This window comes from Phocoena sinus, chromosome 13 (assembly GCF_008692025.1).
Source record: "Phocoena sinus isolate mPhoSin1 chromosome 13, mPhoSin1.pri, whole genome shotgun sequence".
Classification (NCBI taxonomy): domain Eukaryota; kingdom Metazoa; phylum Chordata; class Mammalia; order Artiodactyla; family Phocoenidae; genus Phocoena; species Phocoena sinus.
The window spans coordinates 84585554-84613117 of record NC_045775.1 but is presented as its reverse complement, the minus strand read 5'-3'; the positions used below and the strand labels follow the sequence as shown (position 1 = coordinate 84613117).

Genomic DNA, 27564 nt, shown 5'->3' with positions numbered 1-27564 from the left:
GAAGATCCCACATGCTGTGGGGCAACTAAGCTTGTGTGCCACAACTACTGAGCCTGCGCTCTAGAGCCCACGAGCCACAACTACTGAGGCTGTGTGCCACAAATACTGAGGCTGCGTGCCACAACTACTGAAGCCCGTGCTCCCCAACAAGAGAAGCCACCGCAATGAGAAACCTGCGCACTACACTGAAGAAGAGACCCCGCTTGCCGCAACTAGAGAAAACCCGTGCACAGCAACAAAGACCCAACACAGCCCCCCCAAAAATAATAAATTTTTTTAAAAAACTGAATGTACAAGCATCTTATTTGTTGTGTTTTAACTCCTCCCTCTTGCCTGAACCATTTCACTGGTGTTGAGACTAAGGATTAGGGTCAAAGAATAATATAATGGTCTAGCTTGTGTTTCAGAACCAGTTCTCGCCCTCCAGAGAATTCCAAGCAGCAGCTACTCTTGCCTGACACTCTTGATCCTTATTGACAAAAGGCCACAAAAAAGAATGATATTTTGCCATTTGCAGCAACATGGATGAAGGTCAGAGGTTATCACACTAAGTGAAGTCTGTCATACAAGAAAGAAACACCATATGATATCACTTATATGTGGTATCTCAAAAATGATATAAATGAACTTATTTACAAAACAGAAACAGACTCACACACAGAAAACAAACTTATGGTTACCAAAGGGGAAGTGGGGGGAGGGATAACCTAGGAATTTGGAATTAACATATACAAACTACAATATATAAGATAGATAAACAGGGGCTTCCCTGGTGGCGCAGTGGTTGAGAGTCCGCCTGCCGATGCAGGGGACACGGGTTCGTGCCCCGGTCCGGGAGGATCCCACATGCCACGGAGCGGCTGGGCCCGTGAGCCACGGCCGCGGAGCCTGCGCGTCCGGAGCCTGTGCTCCGCAATGGGAGAGGCCACAGCAGTGAGAGGCCCACGTACCGCAAAAAAAAAAAAAGATAAACAACCGGATCTACTGTATAGCACAGGGAATTATACTAAGTATCTTATAATACCTAAAATGGAAAAGAATCTGAAAATGGGAAACAAATCTGAAAAAATATGTATGTATTATGGATATATATGTATGTATAACTGAATCACTTTGCTGTACACCTGAAACTAACGCAACATTGGAAATCAACTATACATTGATTTTAAAAAAAGGTGACATGGTTAGCAAACATTTGGTCCTGTCCAAAACATCCATAAATCATCTGGTCCATAAGATGCTTGGTCCACACCAAAACGTCCTTGAAATTTGGTCCTACCCAAAACTTCCAGGGAGACATCTGGTCCATGCCAAAAGGTCCTTGATATTTTTGTCCTGTCCAAAACCATTTGGCATGGACCAAATATGTTCATGGATGTTTGGGATAGGACCAAGGTTCAAGGGCCTTTTGGCGTGGACCAAATATTTTATGGACCAACTGTCTCATGGACATTCTGGACAGGACCAAATGTCCTGCAAGGGGCAGCACAGTTCTAAACTCACCACCCATCCTCCCTCCCTCAGTGAAAATGCACGAGGTTATGGAAATAGACCTTCACTGATAAGAGATCATGTAATTTTAGTTAATGCCAATGAACTTACCATTTAATATTGGATTAAAGGAGGCTCACATGAAAGACTTTCTTCTTAGCATTCAGTTCTATCAAGAAATGGAATGAGCTGTATTTTACAATACTGCCCAGTTACAGAAGCTTGCTTTCTTTGGAAAGTGATGATTCTTCCAACGCTTTCTGTCCCTGCCCCTTGGGCACGTGGGTGAACCATGTTATGAGAAGTTGTCAGGAGCCCAGACTTTAGGAACTGCTGCCTGAACGTGAATCCCTGCCTGCCTGTGTGACCCCTCAGCCTCCGGCTTCTCCACTGTAAAATGGGACTAAAAATAACCTATGTCGAGGTTTAGAGTTAATGCATGTAAAATGCTGCAGACACACAGTGTGTGCCCCGGAAGTGTTAGCTTTTCTTATTAGCACTGTGTACCCTGCACTGTGCTAGGGTCTTACACTGAGCTCCATTCAGTTCCTGCAATAACCCTAGGAAGAGCGTGCTGCTATTAACACCCCCATTTTACACAGTAGGAAACTGAGGCTAGGAGAGGTTTTTTTTTTTTTTTTTTAGCTCGTCTAAGGACGGAAAGTAAAAGTGGCAAGAATGAAAGCTGGGACTGTCTGATTCTAAGCCCATGCACTTCCTGCCACACCACACTACTTCCTGGATCACACACACACACACACACACACACACACACACACACACACACACTGCCAAACGGTGTCACATCAGAATTAGAAAAATGTGCTTATGACTGGTAAACTGTGCCTCATTATCTAGGGATCCAAATGTCTCTCAAACAAACTGTTTCTTTTCTGAGTACAAGGACCATGTTTTTACATCTTCCCTAAAGAAAAAGCACATAGTTCTGTACACACAATAGGGCACTCAATGCTCACTGGATTTACATGGAAATTCACAGCAGAAAGTGGATCCGTGTCCTGGTTTAGAATACTTGATCAAACAATCCAAATAAACCATGAATTCCCCAAAGCTTTGAAAACCTTGCCTAATATAGCTCATGTGTTCTGGAGACAACAAGAGATCTGATCTGAAGCTAAACGTTTCTAATCTCATCAAAAATACCGGGAGTGAAAACAATTCATATCAGACCTCCAGGTGGGATTAGGGGAAGGGCCTCCCATGTTGCTGCTAGAAAACCCACATAGCTAGAGGCATTGGAAGTGATACAATTTTAGGATTGTCTTTGTTTTGTCCTTGTTTTTTTTCCCCCACGTGTTACGAAGAATACTGCATTATTGCTGCTATTCTGGCCAAGAGATCTGGGTATTCCTGAACATTCTAAAACCCGTTTCCCCACCTGAGGACAAGAGGGGAATAAGGACCAGCTGCCTCACTGCCCAGTGTCTATGCTGGGAGGTTTCCAAATAGGCGATTTGGTGGCATGGGTGCCCACGGCTCAAAGCAAATGGGGGTGGGAATAAATGGCAAGAAACTGCATACAATTGGATTTCTAAGAGTTTTTAGCCAAGATTTTATTGGAATATCTATACTGGATGATCTCTGAGCATGGTAGAGCCTAAACATGCATTTTACCTCTTCCTGATTTTGAGGTAAGCCGTGCAGTAAAAAGACAGGACTAAGACTGTGGGCCTGGGGGTGACATTAAAGATGATGATGGCAAAAGCCAAACTCCTATGGACTCAAAGTCACATCAGGACACGGTCTGGGCCTGCCAGAGAGACCAAATTAGTTCTCATGTGAAGAGATATGTGTGTGGTCCGGAGAATAAGAACAGAGTCCAAGGTTTAGGAAGCCTGTATTTATCTTCCACTTCTGCTACCTGTTAGAGCTTTAGGGTGTTTGACAAGTTACTTAACCTTATTGGGCCTTAGTTTCCTTATCTGTAAGATGGGAATAACGATGATACACACCTCAAAGGAATGTGGAGGAGTTGATACGAGATAATGCATAGAAAAGTACTTAGCCTGGTACCGTGCACCCGAAAGTTATCAGGGCACACAGGACACGCCCAGTGACCACTAGCCAGCACCACTGACCTTTTCATTATTGCTAATGGGAGTAGCTTATAAATGTGTTAATGGAAAATGTCCTACATCTTCACATACAGGTAGCGATTAATACTTAAAAAATAAAAAGCTTCTTGGTGTATTTTGTGGCTGTTCCCAAAATAGCCCGCGAGGAGGGCAGGGCAGAAATGATGACCCTCGTGTTGCAGCTGAGAAGGTGGAGGCTTAGCGAGGTGAAGGGGCTTATTGGGATCCATCAGGTAGAACAGGGCCAGCCAGGAATGCAGCTCAGGCCTCTGCCTCCTGCCCTGTCTCCACAGCGACCTGGCATGCAACCAAGAGGCGAGATGCCCCAGAGCAGAGAGCTGGAAGCCTGCCAGGGAGAGATGGCATAAGGACTCCGTTCCAGTCTGGTCTCGTCTGATCTATTCATTTGCACGTTGCTTGGGACCCACGTGGATTTTACAGCCCTTGTAGGTGGTGGCCTCAGGGAGCCATGGTCCCCAGCGCCAAGTGATGTGCCTGTTAGTTCAGAATAAGCCGGGGAGTTCCTCATATTACTGTTTGTTTACCTTGGTCCTCCAGCTCCAACAATCCTCAGTCCACCCCAACCTGAGTTTGCCTACCCCTCTGGCACTGCCCTGCTCCCTGATGTTCTTAAGGAAATATCTGGGAAATTAACAACCGGTGCACACTTCCCCTGCGCCCCACAGGGGAAGATTCAGGCCTCAGAGGTCTGAGTGGCTGGGGATTTATTGTTCTCATGGCTTCCCCCCGCACCAGGTGACGTGGAAGGACAGACACCCCCGGGGCTGCTGAACTGGGCGACTTCTGAGGGCTCCGTCATTCGAAAGTGGAGGATTCTGTAGGTGACAACCAGGTAGTGGGCTCTGTGAAGGGAGGTGGGCAAACCCTTCAGCCCTGTAGGTGTTTAAGAGGCTGTCAGAGGGCGGAGGGACCTGCCAGCCACAGGCAGTGGCAGGAGGAGAGAGCAAAGAGCTTGGAGGAAGGAGGCTAGTCCTCCGGGCCTGAGTGAAGGCCTTCCTGAGACAGGACATCCCGTGTCGCCATAGGACACCACTGCTGGGCCAGTCCCCGTGCAACCTAATGATCCGTGGTCACCTACCCATCACCACCATTCACCTGGGCCCTCCCATGGGCATGCCTCTCATTCATCTTTATTACCCCAGAGCCTGGTGTGGTCACTGCCAACTCGGTCTGATCGTACGAGATAGGTAACATCCGACTGGCCTCTACCTTCAAAATATCCACTTTATGGGGGACTTCCCTGGCGGTCCAGTAGTTAAGACTCCACACTTCCAATGCAGGGAGCACGGGATCAATCCCTGGTCAGGGAACTAAGATCCCGCATGCCCCACGGTGAGGCCAAAAAATAAAAATAAAATAAAATAAAACAAAATATCTACTTTATGATTCCACCTCATATACAGTAGGTGTTCAATAAATGTCCAGTGAAGGAATAAGCATGGACGTGGTTCTAACAGCGCTGACATGCCAGCGACCAAGCTAGGCTTTCTGGTCAACCCGACAACAGTGCCAAGCAGCTGTGATATCTCCATTTTCCGATGAGGAAGCTGAGATACCATATATGGAAGAGCTTAGCCCAGTGAGGATGGTTATTCCATGTTCAGTGCGTGCCGATGATTATTCCAATTACTGTCCAGGGCCAACAGCTCCCTGACAGCACATCCAAGATTTAAACCCAGCCTGGCCTGGCTCTAATCAGGATGCCTTGCCAAGCAGTGTCCATCCTGGAAATGCAGTAACTGGAGGCTTCTGAAAGGAGGCCCCAGTCAACAGGGTCACCACATGGACATGTGAAAACTATAAACCACTTGGCAAGTCCCAAACAATCAGTAATTTCTGGGTAAGGAACAAAATTGAGGGAACTGGTTTGAATTTTTTCAGCGGAGTGACACAGTATTTCAAGGAGCACATGTGCCCCAGCCCCCTGCCTGGCCGTGCTTTCCGCTGTACAGTGAGCAAAAGCGGGGTTCAGACGGCGGACACACGACACAGCCGCGGCAGGGAAGTCGCCCCTCTTACCTCTTTGCCCTGTCTTTCTCATCTTCATCCATTAGATTGTCTCAGCAGTTTTTCCTGCAAAAAAAAAAAAAAACAGATGATGACTCTCTGATTCTCGACCTTTCTCACAGGTCTTTCTGGTTGCCATCATTTTGGTCTGATCTAAATCACATGCCTTAATCCACAGGTTCTCAAACTTTCTGGTTCCAGCAACTCTTTGCACCCTCTCAAAAATGACTGAGGGCTCTGAAGACCTCTTGTGTATGTGGGTGAAAACTGAGAAATCTGAAATGTACAGTACTCCATTAAGCATCAGAGAGACGTCATCAACAGAACTCCAAGAGCTTCTGGAAAAGACCACTGTATACTCAAGAGAGTAAACAGGCAAATGATATGTTAACATTAGAAAAACTGTTTTGACCTCAAGGACCCTCCCCTGGGTCCCTAGATCACACTCTGGGAACTGCTTTCCGGACCCAGCTCAACAAAGCGTCTGTTTATTTCAAACCTGCAAGCTGCCCGAGACGTTCTAAAGGAGAGCATTTCTTTATCTGTTCATTTAAATACACAAACTCCTCTTATGCAGCCTGGAGGGATCGGGGCCCCAAAAAGTATAACTGCTCCCCTATCTTTAAGGCATGTACACCCCCTAGATAGTCAAGGTACACAAATGTGAAAAATGAAGTAACAATCCAGGAATGTTCTCACAGCCCCAAACCTCATCGCCTGGGCCTCTACTCTCCCAGGCCGCTGGCTCAAAGGCTCTTGGGCCGACTGACCCAGTGTCCCCTGCTACACACAGGCCTGTGGTCCTTCACCCCTCAGAGCCACATCCCTGATTACTCTTCCTTCACACGTTTCCCAGAGTCCCATCTGTCTGGGGGCGGAAAGACTCCATGCAGAAAGACTTTCAGGGTGTCCCTGAGGCCAGAGTTGGGGGAACTGGAGGCGAAGTGTGGTGGAGATAAGGGTGGGGACCACAGAAGAAATGGAATCACCATGACCCACATGCTTCTGGTCTGGTCTTCTGGTCTCTAAACAGAGGGAGGGCCTGACATCAGAACTCCAGAATCAACACTTTGCAAATGCACTAACCTTTACTCTCAAAATTCCAAGTTCCTGATCACAGGGTTTTTTTTTTATTAAAATAACTCATTTTATGAAAAGGCCAGTATGAATTTTGTAACAAAAGCAGACAAGGATATTAACAGAAAGAATTATTCTAGGTCAATCTCATTCATGAACATGAATATAAGAATTCTCAACCAAACAGCAAATCCAATAGAACCATACATAAAAATTGTAACATTTGGGCTTCCCTGGTGGCGCAGTGGTTGAGAGTCTGCCTGCCGATGCAGGGGACACGGGTTCGTGCCCCGGTCCGGGAAGATCCCACATGCCGCGGAGCGGCTGGGCCCGTGAGCCATGGCCGCTGAGCCTGTGCGTCCGGAGCCTGTGCTCCGCAACGGGAGAGGCCACAACAGTGAGAGGCCCGCATACCGCCAAAAAAAAAAAAAAAAAAAAAAAAAATTGTAACATTAGATAAAAATTTTTAATGGGACAAATGAATCTTTTCTCTGAGATAATTTTGTTTTGTAGTTTTTGGTCTGCTGTGAGCCCAGGCATGAGTCTGAGGCAAAGAGAAAAAGGAATTCTGCAGTCACAGCCCCTGTTTACTTATAAGCCCCATTCGGTTAATAGCAGACATATTTTAGTGACAGATTCGCAAGAAACCCCATTCAGCAGTTGAGGCCTGTGGCATAATTAGAATGGGGTTAGCATATCTGCAAACAGGCATCTGCTTAATGTTTCCCAGATGGAATCTGTTCAGAGCTTTAAGACATGAAGAATGCAGTCCATTCGTTTAATGATGTGCTACCCCAGGTCTGCACTCCACGGAAAGTGGTGGCTGCTCGTGTGCTGAGGGCATGAGCCCACATCCAGCCATGGTAAAAGGGTAAAAGCCGTGCCCCTTACCAGGTACCCCTGGACAGAGCACGTTTACGGGAGGATGTGGGCTTCGGTCCGCTTTGCTGAGGATCTGGAATCCTGTTTGGATGACAGGGGCTGCTTTGTCATACATGAAACGTTGTAGAAACACCTACAAATGACTAATAGCTACTCTGTATCAACTGCGGCAGCTCTGATTCCTCTCTTTCTGTTCTTAAACACTTCCTGAATCCATGAAGCCCTGATGTTCTACACCCACGTTCTCTTCTTTCCCATCCCTCCCATTTCCTTTCCCGATTCCTGTCACTTGACCCCTAAGTCACTCTGCTCCACTGCACCTGAGGGAAGAGAACACACCTGAGTTGTGCTCCCCAGGAGCACCTGCCCCAGAAGCTTCACACCAATGTCCTGTTTTGTCACACCTGTTGTCTCCCATGCCTTCCTCATGTCCATCAACAGAGGAATGGATAGAGGAGATGTGGTACGTATATACAATGGAGTACTACTCAGCCATGAAAAAGAACGAAATGATGCCATTTGCAGCAACGTGGATGGACCTAGAGATTCTCATACTAAGTGAAGTAAGTCAGATAGAGAAAAACAAATATCATATGATACCACTTATATGTGGAATCTCAAAAAATGATACATGAACTTATTTACAAAACAGAAATAGACTTGCAGACTTCAAAAACAAACTTACGGTTACCAAAGGGGAAAGGATGGGGGGAGGAATATATTAGGAGTTTGAGATTAACATATACACACTACTATATGTAAAATAAACAACAAGGACCTACAATATAGCACAAGAAACTCTACTCAATATTCTGTAATAATCTATATGGGAAAAGAATCTGAAAAAGAATGGATATATGTATATGTACAACTGATTCACTTTGTTGTACACCTAAAATTAACACAACATTTTAAATCAACTATACTCCAATATAAAATAAAAATTAAATTAAAAAGTTAAGCGCACATAAAAAAACAATTGCGGGAATGTACACGTAACATAAAATTTACCATTTTCAACTCTACAGCTCAGTAGCATTAAGTATATTCATACTGTGGTGCAACCATCACCACCATCCATCTCCAGAGCTCTTTTTATCTTGCAAAACTGAAACTCTGTCCCCATTAAACACTGACTCCCCACTCTCCGTCATCCAACCCCTCATGACCACCATTCTACTTTCTGTCTCCATGATTCTGACGACTCTAGGGCCCTCATATAGGTGGAATTATACAGGATCTGTCCTTTTGTAATGGGTTTGTGTCATTTAGCATAATGCCCCAAGGTTTATCATGTCTTGGCACGTGTCAGAACTTCCTTCCTTTCTTTGTAAGGCTGAATCATATTCCACTGTATGTACGGACCGCCTTTTGTTTACCCATCCTCTGTTGATGGACCCTGGGTTGCTTGCACCTTTTGACCATTATGAGGAACATGGGTGTCCCTCCCCCCCTGTATCTTTGAGTCACTCTTTTAATTCATTATGTGGAGGAGCTGGAGGGGCCCAAAGCACACAAGAAAGAGGGAAAAGGGGAAGAAAAGTAGTCCTGTGAGGCTGGGTTAAAGGAACAACAGAGAAGTTGAAGGGGTGACAGCGACTTTTCCCAATTGTATAAAGAGCTTCCAATTAAGAGGGGAGAAGAATAAATTAGGAGTTTGGGATTAAAATATACACATTACTATATATGAAATAGATAACCAACAAGGACCTACTGTATAGCACAGGGAACTATACTTAATGTCTTGTAATAACTATAATGGAAGAGAATGTAAAAGAAGAATACACATATCTCTATATATCTAAATCACTTCACTGTATAACTTAAGCTAACACAACATTATAAATCAACTATATTTCACAAAAAAATTTTTTTAAAAAGAATTTCCAATTAAAAAGGATTTTGAGCAGCAGGTTTTTTTGTTTTTTTGTTTTTTAATGACCACAGAAGGCCAGGGAAGAGAAAATGAGCTGCAATGAAGGCAAAGGAGATTCTGTGTAGAGCTGAGAAAATAACTGTTGATATGATTAACCCCCAAAGTGATCAACGGTGGAAAGCTCCAGTATTTTTACTCCAGATAACCACACATCCTAGATGGGCTAGACATTTAGGGGTTTCTTCATCACAGTCCCAATAGGCAACAGGACTTAATTGCAAAGAGGCTGTTTGTAAAGGTGTGTGGAGGTGGGGTGGCTAGGGAAACCAGGAGAGATGGTGCAGGTACCTAGGGTTGGTGTCAGCAGAGCTGTTGACACCTCTATGCATCAAGGGACAAGAGGGAACTGGTTACCTGGACCTGGAAGAAGTATGTCATATAGGAGAGGTGGCATTTGGTGGAGGGATGCAGTCAGCCTGAAGAAACCTTGTAAGAAGGGAGATGAGGGGATAAATACCTCACCTCCTTGTCCGCCCTCCCCAGCCTCTCACTTGTGTCTCCTGTTGGCCACACCACCCAGAAGACAGAGAGGGAGGCTACTTATGACATCCTCACAGGGGAGCCTCCGGGGCAGACAGGATGGTGGGGACGGGTAGAGGGGCACAGGGAGGAGACCCCGCCCACCTAGTACATTTCGTTTCTTGGGGGCTCTTCCAGTTCTGGGTTTCTTGGCTTTTTCTGGAACACAAACTATTTGGATTCCTTTTACACCTTGTAACATCTCCCGAAATTTCAAGTATAGGCATTTGCATCTACTAACTGACCACTCAAGAAGTAATAACCAATGAGAATGATGAGAGGCTGAGGAAAAGAGAGCCTGGAACTACTGGAACAACAAAATCCGTAACGATGGATAGTAACCCAGAGAATAAACTAAATACTCATGAGTCCACTGGTACAAATACATAATTAAATGAATAAATAAATGGAGGAGGGGACAGGTTTCCCTTACAGAAGAATTTCAATTAATAAATGTAGAAGGAAGAAGGGAAATCAAAGATCACCGTCAGTACACCAAAGTAATAGCTGTTGCAGGCAAAATCCACTGAGGGATGCTGAAATTAACGGGCAAAAGTTTGAGGAGAATCAGGTTATTTGCATAGTTCAAAGTATCTCCCTCAAGACGTTTATTAATTATAAAAGAAAAATAGTAACTTTATAAGTAGAGAAGATTGGCAGATACCACCTTCACCCGGGGTCAAAATTAACCTCACCAGGATAAGTTATATCCAAGTGTTTTGGTGGAAATAAGCACTCATTCTTTCGGGTATACACAACTAAGAGTGTACCTGCTGGATCACAGTATAGCCATATGCTTACTATATTAGAAACTGACCAACTGTTTCCCAAAGTGACTGTACAATTTTATATTTGCACCAGTAGCACACGAGAGTTCCAGAGGCTCCACATTCTCACCCAACACTTGGTATGTCTTCTTAATTTTAGTCATTCTAGTGGGTATGTTTTGGGATCTCATCGGGATTGGACTTTGCATCTCCCTGATGGTTAATGATGTTGAGCATCTTTTCATGGACTTATTTCCTGTCTAGACAGCTTCTTTTGTGGTGTGTCTGTTCAAGTGTTTTGCCCACTTTTCTTTCTTTTTCTTCCTCTTTTTTAAAGAAACTGGGCTGTTTATCTTCATCATACTGATCTGTAGAAGCTTCTCTCTTTCGGATATAAGTACTTTGCCAGATATATGTATTGTGAACATTTTCTGCCAGCCTGTGGCTGGTCTTTTAACTTTCCTGATGATGTCTTTTGATGAACGGTTTTTAATTTTGATAAAGTGTAATCTATATATTTTTTATTTTTGTGTCCTAAGAAGTCTTTGCCACCTCAGTGTCATGAAGAATTATCCTACATTTTCTTGTAGAAGCTTTATCATTTTAGCTTTTACATTGATTTACACTCCACTGCAAATTAAATTTTATGTGTGGTGTAAGAGAGTGGTCAAGGATCACCTTTTTTTTTTACCCCATCTGTATACTCACCTGTTCCAGGATCATTTATTGAAAAGATATTTCTTTCCCAATTGCATTGTCGCTTTGTCAAATATCTTGTGTGATCCTATATCCGTGTGTATGTACAGAGAATCTCTGTTCAGTTCTATTTATCTATAGGGTATCCTTGAAGTTCAGACACATAGGATAAACTTATTTTTTTTAATACAATTTTTTTTCTTCATTTCATTTTTGGGGTATTCATTGCTAGTATACTGAAATACAATTGACTTTTTTTCCCACGCCGCACAGCTTATGCAATCTTAGTTCCCCAGCCAAGGATTGAACCTGGGCCCTCGGCAGTGAGAGCACGGAGTCCTAACCACTGGACTGCCAGGGAATTCCCTAAACTTATTTTTAAAAGTAAACTTAATTTTTAGAACAATTTTAGATTTATAGAAAATGCAAAGACAGTATTGAGAGTTCCCACATATCCTGTACCCAGTTTCCCGTTATCAATACCTTACACTACTGTGGTATATTTGTCACAATTACCGAACCAATACTGATACTGATACATTATTATTAAGTAAAGTCCACGCTTCATTTATATTTTCTTAGTTTTTATCTAATGTCCTTGCTCTGTCCCAGTATCCCATCCAGGAAACCACACTCCCTCTAGCTGTCATGTCTCCTCAGGCTCCTCTTGGCTATGACAGTTTCTCAGACTTTCCTTGTTTTTTATGACCTTGACCATGTTGAGGAATACTTGTAGATTGTCCCTCGATGTGGGTTTGTCTGGTGTTTTTCCCAGATTGAGCAGGTGGGTTTTTAGGAGAAAGCCCACAGAGGTGAAGTATCATTCTTTTCTTTTTTCTTTTTTGGCCGCGCGGCATGTGGGATCTTAGTTCCCTGACCAGGGATCAAACCTACACCCCCTGCATTGGAAGCACGAAGTCTTAACCGCTGGACCACCAGGGAAGTCCTCAAGTACCACTCTCATCACATCATCTCAAGGGTATTAAGAGGCTGTATCACTGTTAAGTTGACCGTGGTCACCCACTGAAGTAGCAATAAACTTATCTTCAAATCGTACTGTAGTTACATTTACACATAATATGTACAATGTGTTTTTCTTCAACTTCCAAGCATCCTGTTTTCAGATGAAGAATCTCTAAACTGAAGATGGTAGGTCCAATTATTAGTCTCAAAAAAAGTACACAAAATGCACGATTTCCCCTGTGTTTTGAGACTTTGATATATAATTATTGAACTCTGATCAGATTAACAGTTGGACTTATGTTTAAATTTAGAGGTACTTCACCTGGAAACACACTGAGCGTTTTATTTGAAAACATAAGGAACCTGCTGTTTAAGTAAAGTTATCTTATGTTGCTGATCCTGTGGCATCTTGTATTTGTCTGTTTCTACGCCAGAACCACACTATCTTGACTCCTGGAGTTCTGTAGGAATTCTTGACATCAATGGAGTGTGAGCCTTCCAACTTTGTTCTTCCTTCTCAAGATTCTTGGCTATTTTAGGCCTTTGCATTTCCAAGTAAGTTTTAGAATTGACATTGTCAATTTCTATACAAATGCCTGCTGTGATGTTTACTGGGATTGTCTTTCTGTGAAGAGACACCGAGGTGTAGTCACGGAAGCACTAAGATGACACCCACATGCGATGTTCTATGATTCAATAGATATTCCCTGAGAGCCTGGGCAACGCCCCCGCTCCCATGGCGCTTAGGTGGTAGGGGGGTAGGCAGGTGGTGAGGGCAAGCCACAAGCACTTATGTAAGTAAACATATGGCTTGTCATTGGTTATAAGTGGTGTGGAGAAAGATAAAGGAGAACCTGGGGGAACAGGGAGTGCTCTGGTGGGCTGGGGCCGTGGTCTGGGAGAACCTGGGGGAACAGGGAGTGCCTCACTGTTAAGTGATATGTGAGCCACAGCCTGAGAGAAGAGAGGGCATGAGTGTACAGACAGCAACAAGAGCCAGAAACAGCCAAGAGGCCAGCGTGGTGGATAGGGTTAGAGAGGGGGAGACACGCCGGGGAGACTGGATGGAGTCTGGCCTTTGCTTGGAGTGAGACGGGAAAGGCATTGCAGGTTTGGATCAGAGGAGTGATGGAGACCTACCTCCGAGGACAGCCGTGACTTTTAAATGAGCTTAATTAAGTCGGCACGTATGACAGGACCAGCACAAGCCTGGCAGACACTCAACATCCGGTTCCCCATTTGGATGGCAAGGATTAGGTACAAGGCGTCTTTACCCATTACCCAGGCCACGATGTCTAGCCCAGCTCCTTACCCGTGTCAGGTGCTCAATGAACATATGAGGAATGAAGGAGAGAAGAGAGGGAGGGAGGAAGAGAGGGGGACACAGCCAGGACCAAAGCCCTGTCTGAATTCCCACAATATGGACTAATACCGACTCCCACAAACCCCTCAATGATCACGGTTAATCCAGGTACAGTGACGTGGTGATGACCAAAAATTAAAACAAAAATTGCCATGTGTGCAGGAGCTATTGACTAAAGGGAAAATCCACTCTGAGTAGTGCCTTCAGGAGAAGCGAGGGGCTCCCTCACCAGCCCTCGGCCACCGCTGTGTTCCGGAAAAGCGTCATCTCATTTCCTCTCCATCCGTTCTGTAGGTGGAATGGGCCATAGTCTCCTCCCCTAAATAATTGGTCCCTGAGCTGCCCTGGGAACCCCAGCTCTGCAGATAGAGCCCACCCTGGACTGCATCTCCTCGGGCTGACCTGATCCATTGCCTGCTCGGGACGTGTGGGCTCCTGACCTCAGAGGCAGCCCAATTTCAATTTCAATTCCGACCCACTTGTTCCATTTGACCTGAAGCAAATCCCTTAGACTTCATGAGGTCACCAGGCAGAGAGCATGTGAGGCGTAAGTGACAGGGTGCATGTGTGCAAGGAGGGCCAGGGTGCCCCCCTACAGCACAGAGGCCCCCGTTCACCCCACTTCTGCCCTGTGTAACCACCCTAACCTCTGTATGCCCTCTGTGGTCCTGAGCCTCCATGGAGGCAGGTGCGTCCAGACTCATCCGTTCTCCTTGTCTGCCTTAAATGTCAATGCACACACTCTCTGCCCAATGAGAAGGGCACCAGGGGTGAACGGGGTGCCACAGACCTCAGGTTTCAGAGGGGCACTCCTGACCAGGGAAGAGAGGGCTGGTTTTTTTTGGGGGCGAGCTTTTCCAGCAGAGGCACCAGACACGTGCCCCAGAGACCCCCACCTCCAGAGACCACCTATGGCTGCCGGCCAGCAGGGCCGCGGAGTCCCTCACTCATTTGACCCTGGCGCAAAAGGGGCAGCCTCGAAAACGCGTGTGTGTGTGTGTGTGTGTGTGTGTGTGGGCATGGTGGAAAGACAGACAGACACACACGCCCAGGGGGTGCTGCCTGCAGCATCTAGTGATAATAGAAACTTGGTCCTTGTGAGGATGGGAGGGAGGGAGAGGAGAGAGTGAAAGAAACAGAGGTTGAAATGACCGAGGACATCCTCGATGAGCATGCAGTGACCTAATTGAACAGAAGGACCCAAATGAGGTCGGCAAATGACATCCCCATTGTCTAAGTGAAATTTCCGCCCCCAAGGGCTCTCTCTCACAGGCACCTACTAAACCATGGATCACAACTCTGGCCCTTGAACAGGGACCAGCAAGTAGCAGTGGGACCGTTTTCTCATGTCACATCTGCCCTCCCCAGTGCGTCAGCAGGGAGACAAGAGATTAATGTATCCTACGGGGGACAGGGACGCCCCTGGGGACTGGCCGCTCACTCCTGGGGCTCCAGAGAAGGCTAATGCAACCTACATGGAAAGGTATGTCATTCTCCTAAAGCAGGGGTTGGCAACACTTTTCTGTAAAGGGCCACCCGCTGAGTACTTTAGATGCAGGCCATCCAGTCTCTGCTGTAACCACTCAACTCTACCATCATAGTGTGAAAGAAGCCATAGGTGGTGTGTCAGCAAGCGTGTATGTCTGTGTCAACAAAACTTTATTTGTAAAAACAAGATGGGGGCCAGAAAGAATCACTCGAGTCGGTGCTCAGCCTTCCTCTTCAGTGTCTTTTCTAATTTTGAACTTTTTGTACAGCCTTAAGAGGCCCAGTGGGTCACTCCACATCATCATGAATTTCCCCTGAAATGACTACCCTAAGCCTATTGCGTTGCAAGGCCCATGTTTTTTCAAACTAAAATCATGACCTTTTAAAATTGGTGGAGAAATGGTTTGAATCACAGGCCCCAAGGTAGCTGGAAAATCTGAATATTCCTCCTCACTGTACCGACCAAACCTGGTGACTTTCGATCATGAGAAAGAAAAAAACACTGCAAACAAGGGCAAATGGCAATCCAAAGGGGCACCGCCATGCAGGTATCTCCCCGGTCGGAGGGGGCTTATTTACTGTCAATAGCGAGTATGCCTTCTGCCCTCCCAGCCTGCCCCTGGAGAAGGCACCTCATGTCGCTTTGGATTAAGATCTGGATCTCCCACGTGGGAGCTCGATAATGATTTTTCCTCATTATATTTAAGAAATAAAAAGGCTTTGAGAAACAGTCACTGACGAGCTACGGCGCTGACTTGTCTCCCTTTGTCCTTTGGGGGAGGCTAGGAAATAACTTCCACATTGTAATTCTTCCTCTCCAGGGCACATCATTTTGATTGCAATGATTCATTCACTGGGAAAAATAATAGTTCTTCTAAAGGAAATGGAGAGTGCCAACCTGAGAGCTGCCCGCTCCTGCAACCCCAATTCCTCCCCAGCTGGGGAATTCTCAGCATCATCTCTCACATTCCGCAAATTGGGAAAGTCAAGGTGGACGGGTCCACCCTTCACCGAAGCTTTACCAAAGCTTCCCCCTCCCCCCTCCCCCCTCCCCCACAGCTGGCTGGGGCCTCACAGAGCCAGACTCCCAGGAGAAACCAAAGAGAGACCCTCACTCAGCACACTTCCGTGATCCTATGAGAATTATCTCACAAGCATCTCCAAGGTCAAGGTCTGCCTGTTATGATCACAATGCCCCCTTCATGCTTTCCTTTTTCCAAGGGTCTGATGATTCACTACTCAGGGAAACAGTGACATAAGCAATGAAGGAATGGAAGGAGAAAGTTAGAAATTTGGTATTAAGTAAATTTGCAATGACATCGTTCGGTCAGCAAAGAATTTCCAAAATAGAAATCGTTACCATATCCTGATCGACGGGTCATCTAACGTGACATGTGATTCTTGCAACCTCTGGAACTTATGTTCCAATCACAATTCCTTTTAGTGGCCCCTTTCTAAAGAATTTAGACTGCATGGTGTAAACCGAGTCAACCAGAGAATCTGATGGGTGACAGTGCGTGCTCAGGATGTGGACAACAGACGCCTATAAAAATCAGCAAGGGGGGGAAGGAGATTTATGAGTCATACTCGGAACTGCGTCAGTGCAGGCCTTTGTTGGGAGCCACCGTTCAGCTGCCACAGACAAACCGGAATGAATCCATAAGATGCTGCTGTAGCCCGGCATCTCCGGCCACCTAACCATTGGTCCTAACGCTCCTCTGGGCGTGGGAGCGCTCATCCTAATGGGCTCAAGTTTGCAAAGAGAGCACACGAAAAAGAAGATGTCCTTGAGATGAGAAGTCATGTTTGTTTTGGACACCCAGGCTGTGGACTCTGGTTTAGTATCAGAGCTCCACATAACATTTAATAAAAATGTGGGATGCTTCTGTAACTGCTAACTGTGGGACGCAGCAAAAGTAGTTTGGAAGCTAATGAGACCTAGGTTTGTGTGTCCTCCTGCCTCTTTCCTTCACTCAGTGCGGTGGTCCAGACAGAGCCTGGGGAATGAGGAGCTCATCTATAAATGGGGGACGATCCCCACTTTCCACCTCCCTCCTGAGAACCCAACAGGACAGCTCATCTGTGTAAAGCACTTAGCAGAGGGCAGGCTGGGCAAGAAAGGTGAACCGCCTCCTTTCCATGGTTCAGTGAGCAGAAGCCATGACTTTGGAATGACAGCAGGTCAGCATCTTCAGAGTCTCAGGTAACTTACCTACTGCTGCACACCTGGTTGGTGCCAAGCATTGCCTTCCCTCTTCTCCCATCATTGCAATCACTTCTTTTCTTTACAGTTTAAACAGAGAGCACGGCCCTCTCCGCAAAGCCAGGGAGCTCCAGCCTACCACCTCTGCTCAGAGCTCAGGGGTTGCAGGGGCCCCACAGAACACCCTTCCTAATGCTTCCAACTGTACTGCAACTTTCCATGCTTACTTTTCACAGGTACCCATGAAGTTAGATCATCCTACACTGTTTCTGTCCACTCCCTACATACAATTCAGCTGAGCTCAGTTCCCCTGGGGGAAGCGGGAGCTGCCCGGGGTGGGGTGAGGCTGGAAGGTCCACCCAAGCTGCCTGGACACACCTCCTCACATGACATGAGAGTCTGGGTTGATCTGGAGCCCATCATTGGGAAACCGGCCTTGGTGACTGATTCCCGGACCTATCTGTGCTGGAAAAAAGAGGTGGGCTCCTCGTGCAGAGTGGTGTCTCTGCTCCAGGTCACTGCTGCTCTCAACGCGCTATCCCCAGGGGCCTCAAAGAGGGGCCCAGCCCCACCCAGCGGGAAGCAGACCCTGATGAGGGAGGGGGTACCACCCCCCAGTGAACGACCGCATTCATGAGACTAAGGACCCATCAAAGGCCCCAGAACCAGGGTCACATCTTGGGATGCACCATGGGCTTTGGGTAGGGGACAATTTACAACAAGAATAGTGTTGTCACCTCTCCCACCGGATGCCTGCCCTCAAAGCATCCCCAGGGTAAGGACATTAGTGGCCCGAGTCTCCCTGGGGCTTCCCAGCAGCATCCCGTACTCTGTCTCTCCGTCCCTGGCTGCCACTATCAAATGCACACCGGGGTCTGCAGGACGGGGGGCGGGGGTCGCAGGTGGGCCCTAAATGTCCTGGAAGCTGGCCTTTCTCCTCAAGAAACACTCGCAGACCCTTCGCACAAAGTCTGAAGAAAGGTCTGCCCTCCGACACAAAGGGGAGATGAGATACAGAACAGACGCAAACAGCACGTAGGGCAGGAAGCCCCCAGCACCCTCCCCCGGGAGAGGGGACTTGAAGCATCTCTACCAGGAAGACCCGGCCACGGGCAGAAAGAAAGCCACCGACTGAGACCCAGTCCTGTTCATCAAGCAAGCAGAGCGTCAGCAGGTCCAGAAATGTCTGGTTCACACCTTTAAGGGTCAACCCGGCAGGACTGGAAATGTCCAGTTGCCCCATTTTGTACCTTCAGATATTCGTGGTGTAAGTTAAAGCTATCTTAGAAGACCTCTCTCCTCACTCACAGCCACCCCTGGACAGCGCTGCAGAAACTCCAAGGGGAGCGAGAAGGGTATATTTTCTTTTTAAAAAGAGACTGAGCTCTCTCCTCCTACAAACGTAGCCTGACGTGACCCTAATCAATGCACAACTCGCCCACCGGCCCGACACCCCTTCTACGCCAGCTCTGAAGCCCGGGTGGAGGCTTCAGGACGTCAGGGAGTATGCAAGACGTGACCCCTCATCAAGACGCTCAGCCAGGGCTGAGAAAGCGCAGGCCCAGGACACCTTCTAGGAGGCATGTGCTGGGCACACAATACATGAGTTAGTGAAACAAACTACAGATAAAGCTCAACTTCTGTTTTCCCATATCCGCTTATTCAATCATGACTATCTCATCCTATGTCTGTTCCCTGCTCTGACAAACATTATCCTGCGTCCACAGGCAGCAACGCAGAGACACCCAGCTAAGAACAGAAGTGTGTGCACCAGTCAGGATGGCCATCATAAAAAGTCTACAGATAGCAAATGCTGGAGGGGGTGTGGAGAAGACGGAGCCTCCTGCACTGCTGGTGGGAATGTAAGCTGGCGCAGCCACTGTGGAGAACAGTACGGAGGTTCCTTAAACAACTAAAATTAGAGTTACCATCTGATCCAGCCATCCCAGCCCTGGGCATATATCCGGAGAAAAACTCTAATTCGAAAAGATACATGTGACCCAAAGTTCACTGCAGCACTATTTACGATGGCTAAGACATGGAAACAACCTAGATGTCCATCAACAACAGATGAATGGATAAAGATGTGGTACACACACACACACACACACACACACACACACACACACAATGGAATACTACTCAGCCATAAAAAAGAATGAAATAATGCCATTTGTAGCAACACGGATGGACCTAGAGATTATCGTACTAAGTGAAGTAAGTCAGAAAGAGAAAGACATACCATATGATGTCACTTACATGTGGAATCTAAAATATGACACAGGTGAACTTATCTACAAAACAGAAACAGACTCACAGACAGAGAACAGACTTGTGGTTGCCAAGTGGGAGGGGGATGGAGGAGGGATGCAGGTAGAGGTTGGGATTAGCAGATACAAACAGTTATATACAGAATGGATAAACAACAAGGTCCTACTGTAGAGCACAGGGAACTGTGCTATTCAATATCCTGTGATAAACCATAATGGAAAAGAATGTGAAAAAGAATGTATATATATGTGTAACTGAATCACCTTGCTGTACAGTAGAACTTAACACAACATTGTAAACCGAGTATAGTTCAACAAAATAAAGTTTTAAAAAAAGAATAAAAGTGTGTGTAGGGCTTCCCCGGTGGCACGGTGGTTGAGAGCCCGCCTGCCGATGCCGGGGACACGGGTTCGTGCCCTGGTCCGGGAAGATCCCACATGCCGCGGAGCGGCTGGGCCCGTGGGCCATGGCCGCTGGGCCTGCGCGTCCGGAGCCTGTGCTCCGCAGCGGGAGAGGCCACAGCAGTGAGAGGCCTGCGTACCGCAAAAAAAAAAGAATTAAAGTGTGTGTAGCACGCACACTTACTGGTACGCACCCCTCGGCTTCCAGGACACACCTGAATCCCCAAGCACACATCCAAAGCCCTCAGCGATGAGCTGCCTCTGTGACTTCAGCTACTCCCACCCCATCCTGTCGTCCCCCATCCACGCTCCCCAACATCTGCACTGCCGTGACACCCTCCTGTTCCCACCACCACCGCCGCCCTCTTCATCCCTCCAGCCCTCCCCACGCCATCCAAGGTCTGGGCCCTACCCCCTGCCCCACCTCCACCATTCTCGCCTCATTATTCATCTGTTTCTGCCACCTTGGCCTTAGCTGTCTACCCTCCACCCCGACTGGATGGTAACCTCCTCAAAGGCCAGCACGGTGCCCACCCTCTGCATCTCAGCAGACATTCCGGGCTCAGTGCAGATTCCCAGCAGAGACGATGCCTGGTGGGAGAGCTTCCATTTAAGAATCTGTTTTTGAAGTTTGGAGAGAAGCCCGGGCCTGTGGTTCCAGCAATCATTCACCGTAACGCAGGCTCCCTGGCGGGGAGGCTGCTCTGGGAGCCGGGCGGCCTCTGTGCTTGGATGGTGTCCCTGGGTCACCTCGGGCCCCGGGTCCTAACCCGTTAGACTAATGGAAAACAGGGCAACCAGATTAAATCATGTTCCCTCCGAAGACTGCCATCTGTACGACTCGGAAAGCTCCTTGCTCCGCCCGGCCCCTCTGGTCAATGCTAAACAGGCTTAGCCTGATGTGGGCAAACAGGAAAAGTAGGTCAACTCTGCAGCACGGTTCTTCCCCGGTGATGAACTAATGATGTGAAGGCAGGGCCGGCCGGGGGAGGGGGCGGCCCCCTCTCGCCCCCCCCCCACCCCGTCCCACCCCACTCTGGCCCTCGGAGGCTCTGGGCCCAGCCTGGGGGGTCTCAGGCACCCTCAGGGACAGACAGAGGACCCAGGGAATGAGGAAAACTCAAAGAAAGTGTGGGTAAATGGTTCTTAAAAAAAAAAGCTAACTGCAGGAAGTGAACAGTGTAGACGCCCTCTGCCATTTCCCCGTCTTCAAAGACAAACCAGTTAGTGTCTTTATGGCAGTGAAGTCACCTGCTTCTCTTGCAAAGGTGTGCCCTCCTGACAATGTGCACATATACTGCAAGCCATCCTTGGAGCTGCTTCCCAGCTCGCAGGCTCCCTCCACCCTTGACTACTGGTAATAACTAGGTGCTTGCTGGGGCAAGGATGGACTTGAGTCAGGTGTCTGGCACATCCCAGGGCCCCGGCCTGGAGGGGGAGTTGCCGTACTGTCCCTACGACGCCTGTGTTCGGTGTGACAGCAGCTGTGCAGATGGAAAGCCCACCCCTTCCGGCCTCTCTGGCTCAGAAGTCGAACAAAGCACCAGACACCTTGAGGGAGTCTCCCCCGAGGCCCGAGTGAGCTAACCTACTTCCCGGAGCCGGTGTCTGAAATCAGGTCTCAGGAGGGCCCAGCACAAACCTGGAGGCTGATGCTGGGGACGCTGGGGCCCAGGTCCTGCTCCCCCCGGGCCCCTAGCTCAACCCCTCAAAGAGCTCACTGGTGCCCCTGGAGAAGACCCAAGTCAGCCTGGCACCCCACAGAAATTTCCCAAGAGAGCAGTGGCCTTGTGGCCCTGGCCAGGCCACAGTGACCGAGTCTATAAACGCGGACGTGTAAGATGCTGGACATTGCTTCCCCTGTATTCATTTATGTAACAAAGGTATCAGAAGGCTTTGACAATAAACTACGGAGATGTGTTCAGATCTAAAAACCCACAAGTTTGGGAACATTCACCCAACCTCTTTCAGGCACGACCTTCTCTGAAAAGTTTTCCCCTTGGCATTTTCAAGAACGAAAAGGCAAGAGGCCAGGGCATCCCTGGGCCTCGACAGCAGCCCTTCCTTTCTCCTCCTCCCGGCCTTGGTTCACATGCTTATTCAGCACACGTTATGCCCTGGGTACCCCACCACTGACAAAAAGGCAACGGTCCGGGAGGATCCAACACATTCAAAGTGTGACTCTGTCATTTAACGAGCTGAGTGACCTCAGGCAACTAACTGAACCTCTCTCTGCCCGGTCTTTCACCTTCACAGGGTGGCTGAGATTTAAGGACATAATACCTGTCAAGCACCTAGATTGTGAACCACGGGGTAAAAGTTCAAGGAGTGTTAGCTCAGGTGGTTGGGATTATTAGAGCAATCCAGGCACCCTTCACAAGGTTCTCATTTCAATAACAGATGCTAACCACGGACGTCAATTAGCTTCATTTTCAAATTCCAAAGATATTTACCAGCAAGCAGGGAGCCTGCAAGGCAAGCCCTTTTAAACTTCCCTTGCAATCCGAAAGGTTCCTGTACAGGGGACGTCAGCTTGCATAACAGAATTTTCCGGAAGAGTTGGTGATAAACAACATTTCTGGGAACTGAATCATACTTTACATGTGTGAGTGGCTCACGGCCCACCCTCCTTCTTGATCCTTCTGCAAAGCAAAGCTCCTCAGCCACCCATGGGTCTGCGTAACAGACTCTCATACACCTGCTTTCCATGAGGCCACAACTACTTTTTTCTTTTTAACTTTGAAATTCTAGGTAAAATGGGAGGAAGTGTGGATTCTTTTTTTTAATTTTAAATAATTAATTTTATATGTTTAGCCAAATTTAGCAAAGGTGAACGTGAAATGCTGTTAAAAGCAGTTGACTCTGTCAGTCCAATCTACTCTTCAATGCATTTACTAATTAATACAGCATTACCTCAAAGCATGTTCCAGTTACTTGATTACTTAACTAAGCAGTTCAGTATATTTAATGGTGTTATATTCTTTTTTTAGAGGCACTGTTTATTTAAAAATTTTATTTTATATTGAAGTAGAGTTGATTTACAATGTTGTGTTAGATTCAGGTGTACAGCAAAGTGATTCACTTATATATATCTCTATTCTTTTTCAGATTCCTTTCCTATAATGGGGTTATAGTCTTATCTTCGCCTAAAAAAGTCACGCAGTCGTCAATCCTTAGAATGTGCTAAATTCTCGAGTCTGTGAAAAAGCTATCAGATTCTTTAGGACAGAAGGAAATCATCATTCCACGGCCACGCTCAGATGTTTGGATGTTATGAACGTAAACAAAAGTACATTTCATTTCCACAAACTTCTCTGAAAGAAAAGGAAACCCACCAATAAATAAAACAAAAGGAGATGGTCTGGTTTAAATGAAAATATTAAAAAGTTATCTGACAGCAAGATCCTTTTTGACCCACCTCCTAGAGAAATGGAAATAAAAACAAAAATAAACAAATGGGACCTAATGAAACTTCAAAGCTTTTGTACAGCAAAGGAAAACATAAACAAGACCAAAAGACAACCCTCAGAATGGGAGAAAATATTTGCAAATGAAGCAACTGACAAAGGATTAATCTCCAAAATATACAAGCAGCTCATGCAGCTCAATATCAAAAAAACAAACAACCCAATCCAAAAATGGGCAGAAGGCCTAAACAGACATTTCTCCAGAGAAGATATACAGACTGCCAACAAACACATGGAAGGATGCTCAACATCACTAATCATCAGAGAAACGCAAATCAACACTACAATGAGATATCATCTCACACCGGTCAGAATGGCCATCATCAAAAAATCTACAAACAATAAATGCTGGAGAGGGTGTGGAGAAAAGGGAACCCTCTTGCACTGTTGGTGGGAATGTGAATTGATACAGCCACTATGGGGAACAGTATGGAGGTTCCTTAAAAAACTAAAAATAGAACTACCATGCGACCCAGCAATCCCACTACTGGGCATATACCCTGATCAAACCATAATTCAAAGAGTCATGTACCACAATGTTCACTGCAGCTCTATTTACAAGAGGCAGGACATGGAAGCAACCTAAGTGTCCATTGACAGATGAATGGATAAAGAAGATGTGGCACATGTGTACAGTGGAATATTACTCAGCCATAAAAAGAAATGAAATTGAGTTATCTGCAGTGAGGTGGATGGACCTGGAGTCTGTCATACAGAGTGAAGTAAGTCAGAAAGAGAAAAACAAATACCATATGCTAACACATATATATGGAATCTAAGAAAAAGAAAAAATTGGTTCTGAAAAACCTAGGGGCAGGAGAGGAATAAAGACACAGATGTAGAGAATGGACTTGAACACATGGGGAGGGGGAAGGGGAAGCTGGGATGAAGTGAGAGAGTAGCATTGACATATATACACTACCAAATGTAAAACGGATAGCTAGTGGGAAGCGGCCGCATAGCACAGGGAGGTCAGCTTGGTGTTTCGTGACCACCTAGAGGGGTGGGATAGGGTGGGAGGGAGGGAGACGCAAGAGGGAGGGGATATGGGGCTATATGTACATGTACAGCTGATTCACTTTGTCATACAGCAGAAACTAACACCACTGTAAAGCAATTATACTCCAATAAAGATGTTAAACAAATAAAAAAGATCAGAACCTTAATAAAAAAGTTATCTCACTGTTTTCAGAGGGAGAAGCAATACGTATTCATTGTAATTTCTTCCTTCTTTCATTCAGAATGAAAAGGTCAAGATCTTAGGCCATGTTTCATTAGGCAAAGTCAAGTTCTCTATTATATACATCATATACAATTATTACAGATTTTTCTGATGTGGACCACTTTGAAAGTCTTTATTGAAATTGTTACACTATTGCTCCTGTTTTATGTTTCGGTTTTCTGGCCGCGAGGCACGTGGGATCTTAGCTCCCTGACCGGGGATCGAACCCACACCCCACACAATGGAAGGCAAAGTCAACCACTGCCCCGCCAGGGACATCCCTATACTTACTAATATATATTATTGTAAAAAAATAAAATGGCAGTAAGGAATACTAAGTCCTTCCTCTTCCTTCTAGAAATACGTTCTCTTTTTTACCTATACGCTCACTGAATTACTCTAGTTGCTTTCCTCCTTCACATGATTTAAAGTGTTTATTCTGCCTTGTTCCAGAGTAGAAGTTAAGTTCATGTCTATGTCAGAATGACACCAGGCCAGCTCACCCGAGGAGTGGTCTGTCTCTGGCCCTAAGCGTGCAAACATTTTGAGGTCATGAAAAATTATATGAAAAACAACAAAGCCTTAGCTACGATTTTAACAACGTACGATTTTAACAACGTACGGTTGTGTGTGTGTGTGTGCGAGTGTGTGTGCGTGTGCCGCGTGCTCGTAAGTGTTGCATGGCAACACAGTAAGACAGCAACACTGTAGGATTTATACCACCGTGAGGCCAAGAATGCCAGGGGCAGGAAGAACACGTCCGCATCAGAGGTGGGATCGTGGCGAGTCGTCCCAAGCATATGCCTTCCTCTTTCTGTTGTCTCTTACCTTGGTTGCAGAAAAACAGATGCAACCAGTGCAGTGAATGAATTTTCTGTCTTCCCAAGGTACTGTTTGCTTTCTGATAAGCTCCTAAGTGCCCTCATATGGCCATAGGGAGAAGGCGAGAGCATGACTTGGATTTAGACAAAGAGGAAGGAGCTGAATTCGGGAAGAACAGCCTCAAGGAAACTTGAAAATACTGAAAAATATCGTGGGTTTACTCAAAAGCAAACATCTTGCCAGATGCCCCATGGAGCTGCAGCCAGAGCTGGGTTTGGAAGCCAGAATCCAGAACCAGGGTCCAGTTCTCTCAAGCCCCTGCCTGCCCTCGGGGGGCCCGGAAGGGGCCGGATGAGCAGAGTCCAGAGCAGGGCTCCCCATGGAACCCGGGGCTGCTCCTGTATCTCCCACAAGCTCACAAAATGCTGCAGGGCTGTGTGCCACGCTCCAGGGCCAAACAGGAGGACTGCTCTGTGAGGGATGGGCCTCTATCGTGGGAACGTGGAATCAGAGGATTCAGTGGGCTATGGTATCCACACTGAGCAGCGGCATGAGCTTGGGGAATCACCCACTTTTTTTGGACTGTGGTTTCTTCCTTTGGTGGAATAAGAAGTAACTCTGTACACTCTAAAATGTTGTGTAAAATGTGGTCTTCTACATGGAAACAGCCCAAATGTCCATCAACAGATCATGGAAACAACCCAAATGTCCATCAACAGATGGATGGATAAAGAAGATGTGGTGTATATATATATATATATATATATATATGTGTGTACACACACACTGGAATATTACTGAGCCATAAAAAGAATGAATGAAATAATGCCATTTGCAGCAATGTGGATGGACCTAGAGATGATTATATATACTAAGTGAAGTAAGCCGAAGACAAATGATATTGCTTATATGTGGAATCTAAAATATGACACAAATGAACCTATCTATGAAACAGACTCACAGACGTAGAGAACAGACTCGTGGTTGCCAAGGGGAGGGGTTGGGGGAGGGGTGGAGTGGGAGTTTGGGGTTAGCAGATGCCAACTATTATATATAAAATGGATAAACAACAGGGTCCTACTGTAGAGCACAGGGAACTAGATGCAATATTCTGGGATAAACCACAATGGAAAAGAATATGAAAAAGAATAATGTATACATATAACCCAATCACTTTCCCGTACAGCAGAAATTGACACAACATGGTAAATCAACTAGACTTCAATTTAAAAAACGTGGTCTTCTATTTGAAGGTGGTCATTTAGCCCATGTACTCTTCTGGGTGAGAATTACCTGCCCAGGTGTCCAGACAGGTGACAAGGAGGCAGGATGAGGAAAGCCTGGCCACGACAGAGCATTCTCCATCCATGATTGTGCAATCAGGGCCATTCGTGCTAGCTTGCTCTGCTCTTAACAGTGGGCACGTAAATCCTTAGTATCCTGGAGCGTGTGGTGCCTGAAGTCCAGGTTTGTGGCTCTGACATGTCTGTCTGCAAGCAGATGAGTCAGATGTAGGTCAAGGACCTGCCTTCCGGTCTCCTGTCAGGTACTGATGCTGTCAGTGGCAAGGACTACGCCATGAACCCATTGTGGCTCCGGGACCTCATTTGCACCACCTGTGACCGAGCTTGCCGATGGTCTGGCATAAACTCAGTCACTGAGGACACCACCTGGCCCCAGTGGATCCCAGCCTTTGTTTTCTGGACTGGGGTTAAAACAAAATTAACCCCTCTATCTGAAATTTAATATTAAACAGGTAAAATGGCAATACTTGTGGGCTGTCTGCTCTACAGTTTCTGGGTGCAAATGCTTCCTCTAGTTTAGATTCCAATTCATTGTAGACTCCGTGTCCTTGAGGGCTATGTCTGTGTT

At 46.5% G+C, this 27564-nt stretch overlaps 1 protein-coding gene across 1 annotated transcript in view; it reads right to left on the bottom strand.

Annotated features, from left to right (window-relative positions):
* NPAS2 (neuronal PAS domain protein 2) overlaps positions 1-27564 on the bottom strand; it is a 181491-nt gene that overhangs the window by 96156 nt on the left and 57771 nt on the right. Inside the window, 1 exon segment of the mRNA XM_032653019.1 lies at positions 5628-5681. Within this exon segment, the coding sequence (XP_032508910.1) occupies positions 5628-5659 (32 nt within the window). The 5' untranslated portion in view covers positions 5660-5681.